The sequence below is a fragment of the Mastigoproctus giganteus genome, chromosome 3, assembly GCF_048544385.1.
Source record: "Mastigoproctus giganteus isolate SK-2022 chromosome 3, ASM4854438v1, whole genome shotgun sequence".
NCBI classification, from domain to species: domain Eukaryota; kingdom Metazoa; phylum Arthropoda; class Arachnida; order Uropygi; family Thelyphonidae; genus Mastigoproctus; species Mastigoproctus giganteus.
Window position 1 is genome coordinate 233,389,175 of NC_143577.1, and position 14,028 is coordinate 233,403,202.

Consider the following 14,028-nt stretch of genomic DNA (forward strand, 5'->3'; position numbering starts at 1 on the left):
CAGATTACAGTTATCATTTTAGTGTTGGCTGACCACATCAGAAGCTCAAATTCATTCATTTTTTTTATAATCCTCCTAGCATGACTATATATAAGCAGGTTAACTCTTGTAATTTATTACTCTTTATTACCCTGAAACATCCCTTACAGATAGTTAAAGCACACTTTTCCCTGTGGTCATTGTCTACTGGTAATTTAATTGCCTCTGTCCATGAATATGGGAATTTTGAGGTTCACACAAGTACTCTCACAGAGGTTTACTTGAGAGTAACCCAAAATGCATTGCAAAGTAATATTTTTGGCAGTGTTTATTAAAAATTCATGAGATTTTTATTAAATAAATGATCCTTGAAGTGGAAATACATTGTATATGCAACTTTTCATGCAACTGCCAGCAGGTTAACACAGAGTAATATTACAGTAAAATTTAATAGTACACGATCTGAACTATTAAATTTAATAACCTTGACCTTGTTGAATATTGCAGAGCTGTGAAAGAGAATGCATATTTATGAAAAATAAATTAAAAGTTAGAAATACTTAAGGTGGGCCATAAAAAAGTTGTGACTCTGCAGCCATCTTTAATTATGACAATATATTTTGCATTGGATGGCAAAGAAAAAAACAATAAATTCAAAAAATTTCATTTCCTTGAAAAGAACTCAGTCCTTATTACCTCTTCCTTTACCCCCAAAAGATGCTGAAGTTGGTCATGCACTGCTTTCCATGTTTCGGAATCCGTTTTGATCACCTCGTAGGTAGGTGGCCTAATAAAAATTAAGAGCAGGTAAAAGTAAAATATATTATTATTTGCATCTATTAATATAATTAATTAACTACAAAAGTATAAAGCAAATATCACCTTATACTATTCAAACTTTACAGAAAAAAAAAACAGGAAGGGAAACTTGCATTTAAAGAAAATATCATATAATTACCATGTATTCTGACATATATTAAATTCTATTTTTTTTCCTTAAAATTCATGCTCAATCATATATTCCTTGTATAATTCAACCCCACCCCCTTTTAGTTATCTTTTGCACCTCACAAAAGGGTGTATTGCAGTAAACCCTGCATTAAGAATCATTGTATACTTTTTTAATTCAGTTATTTTTGCTGTTTTAAATGTTTACATTATGACCTTAAACTGCATAGTAAACTGTAATGAAAACAGTAAGCAAATACAATAAGATCATGAAACCAAAACTTGCACCACAGGTGATGATATGACACTGCTGTTATTGGTGCTATATACAGGGTGTTTCAGTTAAACGTTTCAGAACTTCTAAGAGGGGTAGGGTACATCCTGACAACTCGAAATCATATAGCAATGTGGGGTCGGAAATGCTTTCCTGAAGCGGTGTTGTACACAGAAGCACCATAAAGAAAAGAGACCGTAAGTGAGAAATCGTTTTAATAATACATGAAAAGAAGCAAAAGGTACATGGATTAAAGTAAGTGTTCGAAGTTTCTTCCACGGGCTACAATGCACGCCTCACATCTACGACGCATGGACATCCGAACATTCTGGAATACTCCAGGCGAATTTCGAATTTCTTCGGCAGCCACTGCGATTCTTGCAACCAGCTCCTCAGCATTGTCAACAGGGGTGTCATAAACTAGCGATTTCATATGACCCCAGAAATAAAATCAAGACATCACAGGTCGGGTGACCGAGCAGGACAACGCACGGGACCACCACGTCCGATCCACTGTTGACCAAATGTGACATCCAGGTAGTTACGAACATCTCCGCTATAATGGGCAGGGGCTCCATCGTGTTGGAACCACATTGTCTGTTGCGTCGATGCAGAAATCTGTTCATCTCTCAAAAGTTGTGGCAATACTTGCTGCAGAAAGATCAAGTAGATAGGTCCGGTTAGACGACACGGTAACAGGTAAGGTCCGATGAGGTGATCTCCCATAATACCGGCCCATACATTGACCGAAAATCGAATCTGTGCTGCACGACGTCGTATTGCAAGCGGGTTCTCGACCGCCCAGATATGGTCGTTATGCGTGTTGAAAATTCCTTCCCTTGTGAAGGATGCCTCATCGGAAAACAACACTTCAGCAGGAAAAGGGGGATTTGTAGCACATTTTCGAAGGTACCACTGTGCGAAAGCAATACGAGGTGCATAATCCTCCGGTTGCTGTGTCTGGACACGCTGCACGTGAAACGGATGCATGTCTTGTTCTCGGAGAATCCTCCAGACGCTGCAATGGGAAACCCCGACTGCGTTTGCTAGACTTCGTGTACTCGTTCTTGGATTCCCCTGTACATGCTGCAGCACATTCTGTTCAACGGCTGGAGTCCGTGCTGTTCTTGCCCTGTCCCTGTCAGCTCTTTCAAATGAACCTCTCTCAGCTAACCTCTGGTGCAGTCTTGCAAAGAAATTATGACTGGGAATACGCCTCATCGGATATCGTTCTGCGTACAAACGCTGTGTGGCTGGCCCACTACAATTTGCAGCCCCGTACGCCAAATGCATATCGGCTAACTCTGCGTTCGTGTAATCATCCATCCTACTAACTTGGCGTTCTTGTTCAAGAAATTCGAAATTCGCCTGGAGTATTCCAGAATGTTCGGATGTCCATGCGTCGGAGATGTGAGGCGTGCATTGTAGCCCGTGGAAGAAACTTCGAACACTTACTTTAATCCATGTACCTTTTGCTTCTTTTCATGTATTATTAAAACGATTTCTCACTTACGGTCTCTTTTCTTTATGGTGCTTCTGTGTACAACACCGCTTCAGGAAAGCATTTCCGACCCCACATTGCTATATGATTTCGAGTTGTCAGGATGTACCCTACCCCTCTTAGAAGTTCTGAAACATTTAACTGAAACACCCTGTATGTATATGGATGGCTTTGTTTATACAACCAAGCCATTTCTTGTTGCCTGTCTAGTATATTATTACAAACTGGTTTCTCTGTAAACAATACCTCAATATGGAAGGAGGTTTTCTATAAAAAACTGAAAATCTTTCAGTTTAATTTTTGAGTTCAATAAGCCTAAAAACATAACTCCTGATGAAACTCTTGAAGTTCATGAACTGTTTTCATCTGATAAAAAAGATGAACAAATCCTTGGGTTTTAGAAAGTGAGAAACAATGTATATCACTGTAAAAATATATATGTAACAAACTGTAAAAATATATATGTAACAAACTGTAAATATACAGGGTGATTCACTACCAGTGCGACAAACTTGCAGGAGGTGTAGGGGGCACAAAGACGAATCGGAATCACATAGCATTGCAGGGTCCGAAATGCCTTCATCATGCGGTAGAGGACGTTGAACGGGAGGTCGCGTGAACAGCGATCCCACTGGAAGTCAGCATTTGCGAACCATTTCTGTTGAAGAAACAAAGTAGCAAAAGTCCTCCGGAGTGGATAATCCGCAGGCTCCAATGATTGGATGCATTGCAGATGGTATGAACTCATTTGGTTTGTTGACAGTATCCTCCATACAGTGGATTGGGAAATACCCAATCGTTGGCCTATCGCTCGAGTACTCGTACTCAGATTGCCTTCTGCAAGATGTAGGACATTCTCCTCATTGTCTGGCGTCCTCGTCGTTCACTCTTGATTCATGGTACCTCTCGTGAAACAACCAGTCTCGCGTAACCTTCTGTGCAGACGTGCGGAAATCGTATGATGAGGAGCAGCACGCCTGTGTGGGAAATGTTCCTGGTACAAGCGCAGAGCGCAGCTCCATACGCAAAGTGCATGTCAGCCAGTTCAACGTTTGAATACTCGTCCATCCTACTGCCTCGGGAACCGGTTCGCAAATGCTGACTTCCAGCGGGATCACTGTTCGTGCGACCTCCGGTTCAACGTCCTCTACCGCATGACAAAGGCATTTTGGACCCTGCAATGCTATGTGATTCCGATTCGTCTTTGTGCCCCCTACACCTCCCGCAAGTTTGTCGCACTGGTAGTGAATCACCCTGTATAACAATTTAGTTCTTCAAAGGTTGACTTAGATAGCAGAATATATGGTAACAACCCCCAATTGTATGGTTATCATTTTGCAGAACACCCTGTATACTTAAGTATACATATTAATAAAAAACGATGTTTTTAGCATAACTTCTCTTTGGGGCAGTAATCCAATTCCCTTTCACTCTCACAGGTAGAGTTTTCAGGTGTCTGGTTTTGAAATGGGCAGTCCAGTATTTGAGTTTACTGTCTGGTAAAACAAACAAACAAATACCATTTACATGTCTGGTATTTTTAAATTAAGTAGTTTTATTATCATTTTATATATTTGTTAGTTTAATTTTAGTTATATTCAATTTTCATTATGGTTGTTTTATATAGCTTTAATAAATTTTGAAACCATTGTTGATGTACAAGTAGAACTTCATTATTTAATCTTTATTATTCTCACATAACTAAAATTATAAAGTTTCTACTATATCAATGAAATTTAAATTTCTTTGGACAGATGAACATAGGTTCCTGTGTTGGATATGTATGAAGCTACTTTTTTTTTTTTTTTTTTCATAGCTCTCAATTTTTTGAATGCGAAAGATGTTTTCTCTAAAAAAATTGAAAAAAGCAATACAGTAATACCCCAAAGTTACGCGATAGGTGGGTTCGACGAAAATCGCTTAAGTCGAATTCGCTTAAGTCGGGGTACAACTTTGCATATAAATACATATAAATTTTGTTTAATTGGGACCAAGGACTAACAAAAACACTAGTTTAGAAGAAAAATATTAATAAAATTGCAGTTCTTTATACATATTAATACAAAATATGTATTAAAAAATAAATGACTTACGTAAAAAAGTTATTTCGATGTCGATGGCTTCATAAAATCTAACAAATTCGTCTGAAGACACAGACTTCTTCTTTTAACGCAGAATTTCTTCGTAGCAAGCAAATAATTTTTTTATTCCTTGCTTTGTAGCTATAATGCGTTCTTCGTTGTAGTCTATGTTTTCTAAAATTTTTAAGCCTTTTCAATTGAGCTGAGACCTTCTGTCAAGTTTGCAATTGTCATGTGCTTTTCGCCGTTGCCTCATTTAGGCCTGTAGCATGTGCAATATCACATGGTCTTTCATTTTGCTCAAAGCGTTTCACGATTTCATATTTTTTCTCTATCGACAGAGGCGGACTGGCCATAAGCCTTACCGGGGAAACCCTGGTGGGCCGGTGTGATTCTGGCCATAAACCATAGTATGAGACCACTATAAATTTTCCCGGGTAAGAATTTTTGACCCAGTCCGCCTCTGTTTATCGATAATTGCTTTTCTTTTTCTCTTTGAATCTGCAGTGTCTTCACCAGGACGCTTCCTTTTCACACCTTTTAAGCATTTTACTCATTTTTAGGGAATAAAGCACAATTACAAAACAAGGAGGCACGCTTGATAAGCATAAACAAAGCTGCGCGCATGTAGCAACTGAATAAACAACACCATAAAGGCAAAGATACACTATTAACACCTCACATTTCTAGGGATTACTACCATAAAACAATAAAAATCCAGTTGCGTTTCTGCTAGTGGAATCTGTTATAAACTGGTAGTAAACTCGATCTAATTGCATACTGATAGCTGGAATTGTGTTGGTTTTTAAGTTATTATAGTGAAATGTGTTTCCCCTAAAACAAATACATTTTCAGAATCTTCTCTTCATTCCTATCGTTTTGCGTTCAGTTGGGATGATTCTGCATTCGACTGCCATTTCTTGTAACACAAAGGCAAATCGTGCATAAGCGAATTCGGTTCGTGTTATATAAGATATTGTTCCCCTATTTATAAATCGTGTATGATCGAATTCGTGTAATGTAAACACGTGTTATACGAGGACTGACTGTATACGGCTCGACCAATCCATTTCTCTCGTGAAAACGATGTAATTGCCGACAAACGTTGAGCACGAAATTCGAATGCACACATATAAATATGACAGTTGGAATACAAATTCTTGTATATGTGTGCAGCTCATGCACAGCAAAGTTGAATTTTGTTCATCTTTCGCTCTCACTCTCCGCCATCGCACCGTATATCGATAGCATATGAAAACGAACCTTGAAGATAGTGGGCGGCAGTGTTGCCAAAAGAAAAAATCAAGAACCGCGTAACTCCGAGTTCGCCTAAGTCGGGGTAGCGTAAGTCGGGGTATTACTGTACAATCAATTTTAAATTATAAGTTGTAGATTATTATTTTGAATAAATTTTCAATTCAATTATTATATTTTAGATTAGTATTTATTGCTATAATCTACCCCCTTCCAGTAAGAACTTCTTTTTTGTACCAAACCTCCTGTGTGCCTGATATTTTTATTAAACCACCTAGCAAGCCTACCTTCTTCGAAGTTATTTAAGTGAATGCGATAACCTGTAAAAAAAAGGAAAATACACTCTCTCGGCACTGAAAATCCAATGTGAAGTTTACTGGTGTCAATAATGCCTAGAGCAAGAGAAATAACACGTGATTATCACTGGCACAACAGTATGCTTCATACAGTGATATTATAGAACCTTACAACATGAAAAGAGGAGAATGTTAACAATGGAGTAATATAACTTGGTGAGGAATACACGGATTTGAGGTGTGGAATATTTGGCTGAACTGCTCTCAGCATTCAGAAAAATTAAATACAACTTAATAAAGTATTCATTCACACCATTATGCACATACTTCATACATATTAACAGGATGAAAAATGAAGAGAGAAGGCATGCAAACTATTTCTCTGATGTTTTGCTGTTCTGTAAAGGAGTTTTTGTGAGAAAATTTAGCAAAGCTATTGTTTATACAAAGCAGAAAAAGGAGATAAACTTGGCTGGAATCACTCTGTGAAAGAATCCTTATTTCTTGCCATAAACTGTTGGGAAAGTTCTTAAGTTTTGGCAATATTCATGCCTGGAGAACTGATGCTTACTCAGAGCTTGCATTCTTTTGAGGTTGAACATATTATGCTAGCTTGTTATATAAAATGTCTAAAGTTAGTTTTAAAAGGTTCTTTCTGTGATCCTATTTGTTCTGCATTAAGAGGACAATAGTTATACAAAAGATTAAAACCTATCTGTAAAACATTTCTTAATTTTAGAATCAATAAATTGTAAATTATCATTCTCATGACATGGCCATTCAGAAATTTTTTCATCTATACATCTCAAGGGATCTGAATAATGGGGAATAAACCAATGGATTTCATAAAAAATGCATGTTCATAGTTCATTATTGTAGTTAAAAGGAAGTACTAATAAGACTGAGCACACGGAAAACAAAAAACAGGGGTCCATGAATCTTCCTCCTCTTATATTTCTGGGATTGTGTCCACTGGATTAATTGCCAGTGTGAAAAAGCCTACACTTGGCTGTCCTACCAGCATCCAGGAGCAAGAATGGAAGAACACTCCAGGATTTGCGAAATGACTGACTTTGGAGAAAATGACAGCACACCATTTTTGAACAGGATTCAGCTAACATGCACGCACACACAATGTACTAGCAGTGTGTCCACAATAGAAAACACTGAGTTTATGGAGAGCTAGCGGATACAAGCCAGCCCCTCCACGAACTTCAACAGAAAAAAAGAAAGTACACCATCTCCTCACAATGGCTGCCTATCTTCAAGGGGGCTACCAAACTTTCCAAACAACAAAAAAAAAGAAGACTAGCCACACCCAAACTAGTAACTTTCCTCTATGGACACTTGCAATCCAAACAGTCCCCACCTAGGAATTCTCTCCCCCCACTTCTCTTGGTAGATAACTTTGCCAATGTCAACTCACACAATGGAAGAGTCGCTGTCCAGACCCTCTCCTATCAAGTAGCTGTCTACAGGTTCCCCTCCCCACACACACACACACACACACACACAGGAGGTTTGCAAGGTTAGAGGCCAGACACTACCACCACAGAACATAAGACAGTTGAAGACAGCACCAGACTTTATCCCTCCCTCCCTCCCATCCCACCTCTCATGCTGCTAACACAGAAAGAGAGTTAGAGATTGGTCCAATATCAGGTATGCATGTAATTACCACCAAAGATCAACATCTTCTAACTAGGGCCAATCAACATGAAAGCAAAGGTCTTGAGGCCTATAGCGACCACTTCAGCTCTGTACCTTGTAGAGTGGCCAACCATATCTCTCTGTAAGCTTGTATCCACACACCCAACCTAAGACTTAATATATGTTATCCACAACAGAGCCTTACCTGAATACCTCCCTTCAAGCCAGAGTATTGTGTAATATTCTTTTACTATTTCAAAAAAACATTTCAGCCTTCTAGATACAGACCAAATTACACTGTTTCAAATAATATTATTTTTAATTTTAAATTTGAAATTTAAAAACTTTTCCTTCTTCTCCCCCTACATCAACAAGTATTATAAGGAACAAAATCTCAACAACAGGGCCTTGCTTATTTTTAACAACATGCCTGGCCATCCAGTTGATATTTAAGACCAGGATGACAATGTTATGATAAAAGTTGTTTTAATGTCAACAAATATAACCTATTTGTTGCAACCTACAGACCAAAGGGTAATAGCAACGTTCAAAACCTGTTTCCAGGGGACCATGCAAAAAACTGGTCACAAAACGGTGAGGACCAGCCATCAGTTTAGCAGTTCTAGAGGGAATACAATATTCAAAACTCCACAGACAACAGTGAGGCACCATGGGAGGAAGTCATTCAAGCTACAATGAATAGTGTGTTGGGAATATATGGTCAGACTGCATTCACAGTGTTCAGGAACTTGCCAGTGTCCCTGAAATTCAGATACAGATTATGGAACTGGCATATGAGACTGGCTTTGGTGAAGTACACCTAAGTAATGTGGCAGAGACTGGAAGTGCATGAAGTGCAGCTGGCCAATGACAATCTGATTAGGTTGAAGTAACAAAGAGTAAAAGTGCAGGAGGAAGAGGATATGCAGCACTACAAGCAAAACAGTTCATGCCAAAAAGGATGTCAAAGGTTTTCAGTTTGTTAGAGAAAGGACTGGTCATTCTGTTGAATGACAATTCTTTTCTTCTAAATTTACTCGTAGTTGACCCAAATATGGAAAGGAGCAGCAAGTTTAAATATTGAGTAATCTTTCATACTGCTATACTGACTATAACAAGAGAAGAAGCAACAGCAGCAGCAAAATTCTCTTGAGATATCTATTCTTGGCTTCTTAAAACAGAATAATTTGGTATGAATAAATATAGTTGTCGTTAATGTAATTTTTTTTTTAATCAGCAGTTAAGTAAAGCTTAAATTAACTTAACAAATCCAAAAATATGACCACAGGAACACACCTTCTCTTTACAACATATAAATGCAAACATAAAAAAAAAAAAACATTCAATTTATGTCATTACTGATGTACATCTCCAATCACAGGAACACATCCCTGAAGTAAATCAGGGCCTACTTATACTTACTATTTTATTTTATTTTTGTTTATTTATAAACTTTAGCCCAGAATATGAAGATGACAAGGTGGCCTTCAAAACAGGTATTACTTTGTTTCTAAAAACTACATAATAAACTTTCTAATGGCATTATACACAGTGGTATGCTTTCTTACTTAATTTTTATCTGAATGTTATCTAAAGTTAAAGGTTGACTGGAAAAATCCACTGTTATGTAAGCAGTAAAAGAATAGAGAAAAAGAGGCTGCTTAAGATTCAGCAGTGGAACAGAAGGTCCGTGTATACAATTAATAAAATATGCCATGTACACATTATATATCAAATTAATTATTACAATAAATCTTATCATACTTAGAGGCTATTTAAAACTGCTGCAATTAGGAGAAACTTTTGTCATCTAGCATAATCTATAATTATTTATCATATCAAGTAACATATACCATACACCGATGAGCCAAAACATTATGACCACCTACCTAATATGATGATGGTCCTCTGCGTGCAGCCAAAACAGCTCGTACCAGGCAAGGCATGGACACTACAAGATTTCTAAATGTGTCTTGTGGTATCTGGTACCAACACATAACCAGCAAATCCTTTAACTCCTGTAAGGTCTGTGGTTGAGACACCACAGATCTTAGTTGCTGTTCCAACACAAACCACAGATGCTTGATGGGATTGATGTATGGGGAATTTGGAGGCCAGGGCAATACCTGGAAGTCTTCCTCATGTTCCGTGAACCAGTTTCGAACAATCCGGGCAGTGTGGCATGCACATTATCCTGCTGAAAGATGGCACCACCAGAGGGGGAAGACCATGAAAGGGTGTACCTGGTCAGCAATGATGTTCAGGTAGGTGGTAGACGTCAGTGTGCCCAGCACATGGATGACTGGACTCAGGGTATCCCAGCAGAACATCGCCCAAAGCATGACACTGCTGCCACCAGCTTGTTTTTGTCCCACGGTGCATCCAGGTGCGATCGCTTCCCCAGGTAAACAACATAAATTTACCCGACTGTCCACATGGTGCAACAGGAAACGTGATTCATCGGACCAGACGACCTTCTTCCAATCACTCAAGGTCCAGTTTCGATGCTCACGTGCCAACTGTAGGCACTGTTGCCGTGAACTGTGGTTAGCATTGGCACTCAGAGCGGCCTGCAGCTATGCAGCCTCATTTTCAGCAGGGTTCAATGTACTATGTGTTGTGACACATTACTTCCATCACCAGCATTCCAATTACCAGTGAGTTGCACCACAGTCGCCCTTCTGTTGCCATGGTACCATCCGGGAGAGCCTTCGTTCACCTCAAGCATTGATGAGCCATGGTCGTCCAACACCTTGCTGGCAGTTCGCGGGTTTTCCCTCCACGGACCACTTTCAGTAGGTACTAACCACAGCTGACCATGAGCATTCCACCAGCCATGCTGTTTCGGATATGCTCTGACCCAGTCATCTGGCCATTACAATTTGGCCTTTGTCAAACTCGCTTAAGTCCACTGCCTTTCCCATCTGAGAACAAGAGTGACACTGATTAGCGGAGCTCAGTATCAGGTGTTTTTCATACCGTGTCCCGACTCGCGCACATGCCGTCGGGATACCTGCAGTTGCTTCGAGTTGTTATGCAAATTGAAGCAACTGTCGGGATACCTGCAGTTGCTTCAATTTGCATAACAACTCGCTGGTCATAATATTCTGGCTTATCAGTGTATCAATATCAAATTTATAAATACAATGATGCATCCTCCATTTAACTTAATATTTATTTTTATATATCTATTTGTATACCGAGAATAGAGATACTATTTATTTTTTTCAAACCAGAGTTCTTTGCTTCATGCTATTTATATCTGTTTTAAACTTAATCAGGAATTTACTAATAGGGTAATAGGTGAAAATACACACACAAGTATATAGAGTTTATATATGAATACTTTATAGTCACAGTTCATTTACAAAGAATTTAACTGTAAAAGTTTCTTTAATGCACAATCAAGTGTATGCTTTTATGTAAGCATCAATGGTGATTCTGGTAACTTCAGGTGATACTTAAAGTCTTGCTATGGGTTTGTAATTATTTTGGATGGGGTTACATCTGGAAAACAGTGTAGAGGGGAGGGAGTTATAAACACATGTTATCAGATAAACTTCTGATCTGATTTCATTGCTTTTAAGTCATATCTTTTGATATTAGCTTGAGTTATAAATAAGAAATTTTTAATCTGATTTTAACATGAATTCATCCTTAGCATTGTAGCTCTAGTAAGCCATAACTTTTAAAAATAACTTTTTTTTTTTTTTGTCACAGTTGTCCACAAAAATTGCCAGTCTGTTCTACTTTGTTTCTGTAATACTTACTTTGTGGCATCAGTCATCATAGTAGCATAATTTCGCTTTCTTTTCTGTCTGTTTTCTGTTTTGTCTGCATTCATTCCACTAGAATGACCTATGGCAGTGCAAGAAGGTTGTAATGTAAGAACTGGGGGTGAGCTAATCGATGAAACAGGACTCTCACTTAAAGAGCTGCACACTTTTAATTCTTGGTGAATCATAAATATCAATAATGGCACCAAGCACTGAAAAAGTACAAAAATTTTTAGAAATAAGGTAATTAATTTAATTTAAACTCCATAATTTAAAAAAGTTTCCCAGCATATAGAATACATTTAAGAAACTTTATAATCAATTAACAATGCAATGAAAAACGTACAGCAGCCAATTAATAGCAGCCATTTAATTATTTTTATTGGTTATTTTATTGGTCACACAAAAGTAATATTTGTGTTCTCTCTCTGTTTTTTTTTAATGCAGTAATATCCTATATGCCTACTTATATATCATTTGACTTAGTTTCAACTTATAGATCAGAAGTCTAGAGAATTTATTTAATTTTGGTTTTTATGTGCCTAAATCAGAAAACTGCAGTTAACAAGTATGAGTTTTTCATCTACTTTTCTAAGCTATTTTCTTACTGACCTAAATTATAAACTGTGTGTACAATTGCTTGGAAACACAAATAAGATACAGCAACACCTATCTGAAGATTTATAGACAACCAGTGAATATGTAGACATAATGACCTTCAAATACATACATATTTATATATATATACTGCACAAAACCATTACAAGAAAGATGTATATACTTATATAATCCACATGGCCTATATATGAAAAATATAAACATGGTGAACTCTATAAAATCCATCGCTTTACAATCCGGAATTCTTTAAAATCCAGCAAAATCCATACAGAAAAGGGTGACATTTCTCTCTTTATAAGATGCATGCAGGACTATAAATAATGGTATTCAAGCAAAGCCAAACTACTTGAAAGATCATCACAAACTATGAAGGGAAAAGTGAGCACTCTTGTCCTTTAAACTGTTTTTGCAGCCAGCAAGATTTGAACTGCATAAATAATGCAATGGTCTTAATTCTCACAACAGAAAAATGCAATGAGCTGCCAAGCTATTGCACTACTTTGAAGCAAATGGCTTCAACCAAAGATTTAATCAATCATTTATTTAAAAGATGAGACTACTGCAACAGACTGTTTCAGGACTAACTGGTTCCTCATGAGATAATAGGTGATCTCTAGTGGCAATGCACAGAAACAACACACAGAAAACAGTTGGAAGTTTTTCAATGTGAACTGCCATGCAGTATATGAAATCAGAGTTTTCAAAGTTGTAATATAGCTAAAGCTATTGTTTTGTCTCACTATTGTCACTAGAGACTACCTGCTACCTGATGAGGGACCAGTTAGTCATGAAACAGGCTGTCATAGCAGTCTGATCTAAAAAATGACCAATTAATCTTTTTGCAAAGCCATCTGTTTGAGAGTAGTGCAATACCAGAGAAACTCATTGCAAAGATAACTTTGTTTTGCTGGCTTAAAAAAGAAATGAAAGAACAAGGTTGTTCTGCAAACATCTTATAATTTCTCTGAAGCCATACAGTTTCAACTATATTATAACTTGGAATTTTTCTCTTTCAGTGCAATCTCTTATTTAGTAAACTTCATAACTTAGCATGAACTGCCCTTACAAATTACAGCTATGTGACTGATCATAAGGAGCTTTCATGAGCATCATAAGCATAACTAAAGTCAGGAGAAAAATAACAGGCAGCTCAAGGGCATCATCACTTGACTTCTCACTCCATACTAATGCTATAGAAGAGAAAGCCAAGTGAGTGAGCTTGACTGCCTATTGGTTTTTTCTCTCTGCTATAATTATAATGAAAGCAAAAACAAAAGGGATTTTTGTTATTATGTATGAGAAACTGAACTGAATTTCCCCACAGTATATTATTAAAAGAAAAATATCATATAAACTGATAAATAGTTAATTTTTCTCTCTGAAGCACATCCACTGATATTCCAACAACATTTGCTGTGACTATGTTTATTGTCATTTGTTCACTTTTAAAAAAATTGAACTTTATTTATATTTTAACTACTAGTACTATCCTTTAGTCAATATAAATGTTCACAGATGTTTAATTCTTGTATTCACAGATATAAATACATTCAATTTCCAGTATTAATATTTATTCAAATTTACTTCACCAAAACTGGACAACCACTAGGTATGCCTCTCTAAAATCTGGAAAATTTTAAAATATGGCTCC

The 14,028-nt window shown here is 37.3% G+C and overlaps 1 protein-coding gene across 1 annotated transcript in view; it reads right to left on the reverse strand.

The window, feature by feature from the left end:
- Positions 1–14,028, reverse strand: part of LOC150088848 (serine/threonine-protein kinase atr-like) — a 117,319-nt gene that overhangs the window by 38,300 nt on the left and 64,991 nt on the right. The window contains exons 13-14 of the mRNA XM_090370341.1: positions 11,754–11,971; positions 676–766 (exon numbers count right to left, since the gene is read on the reverse strand). Coding sequence (XP_090226467.1) covers positions 676–766; positions 11,754–11,971 — 309 coding nt within the window. The remainder of the gene's footprint in view (positions 1–675; positions 767–11,753; positions 11,972–14,028) is intronic.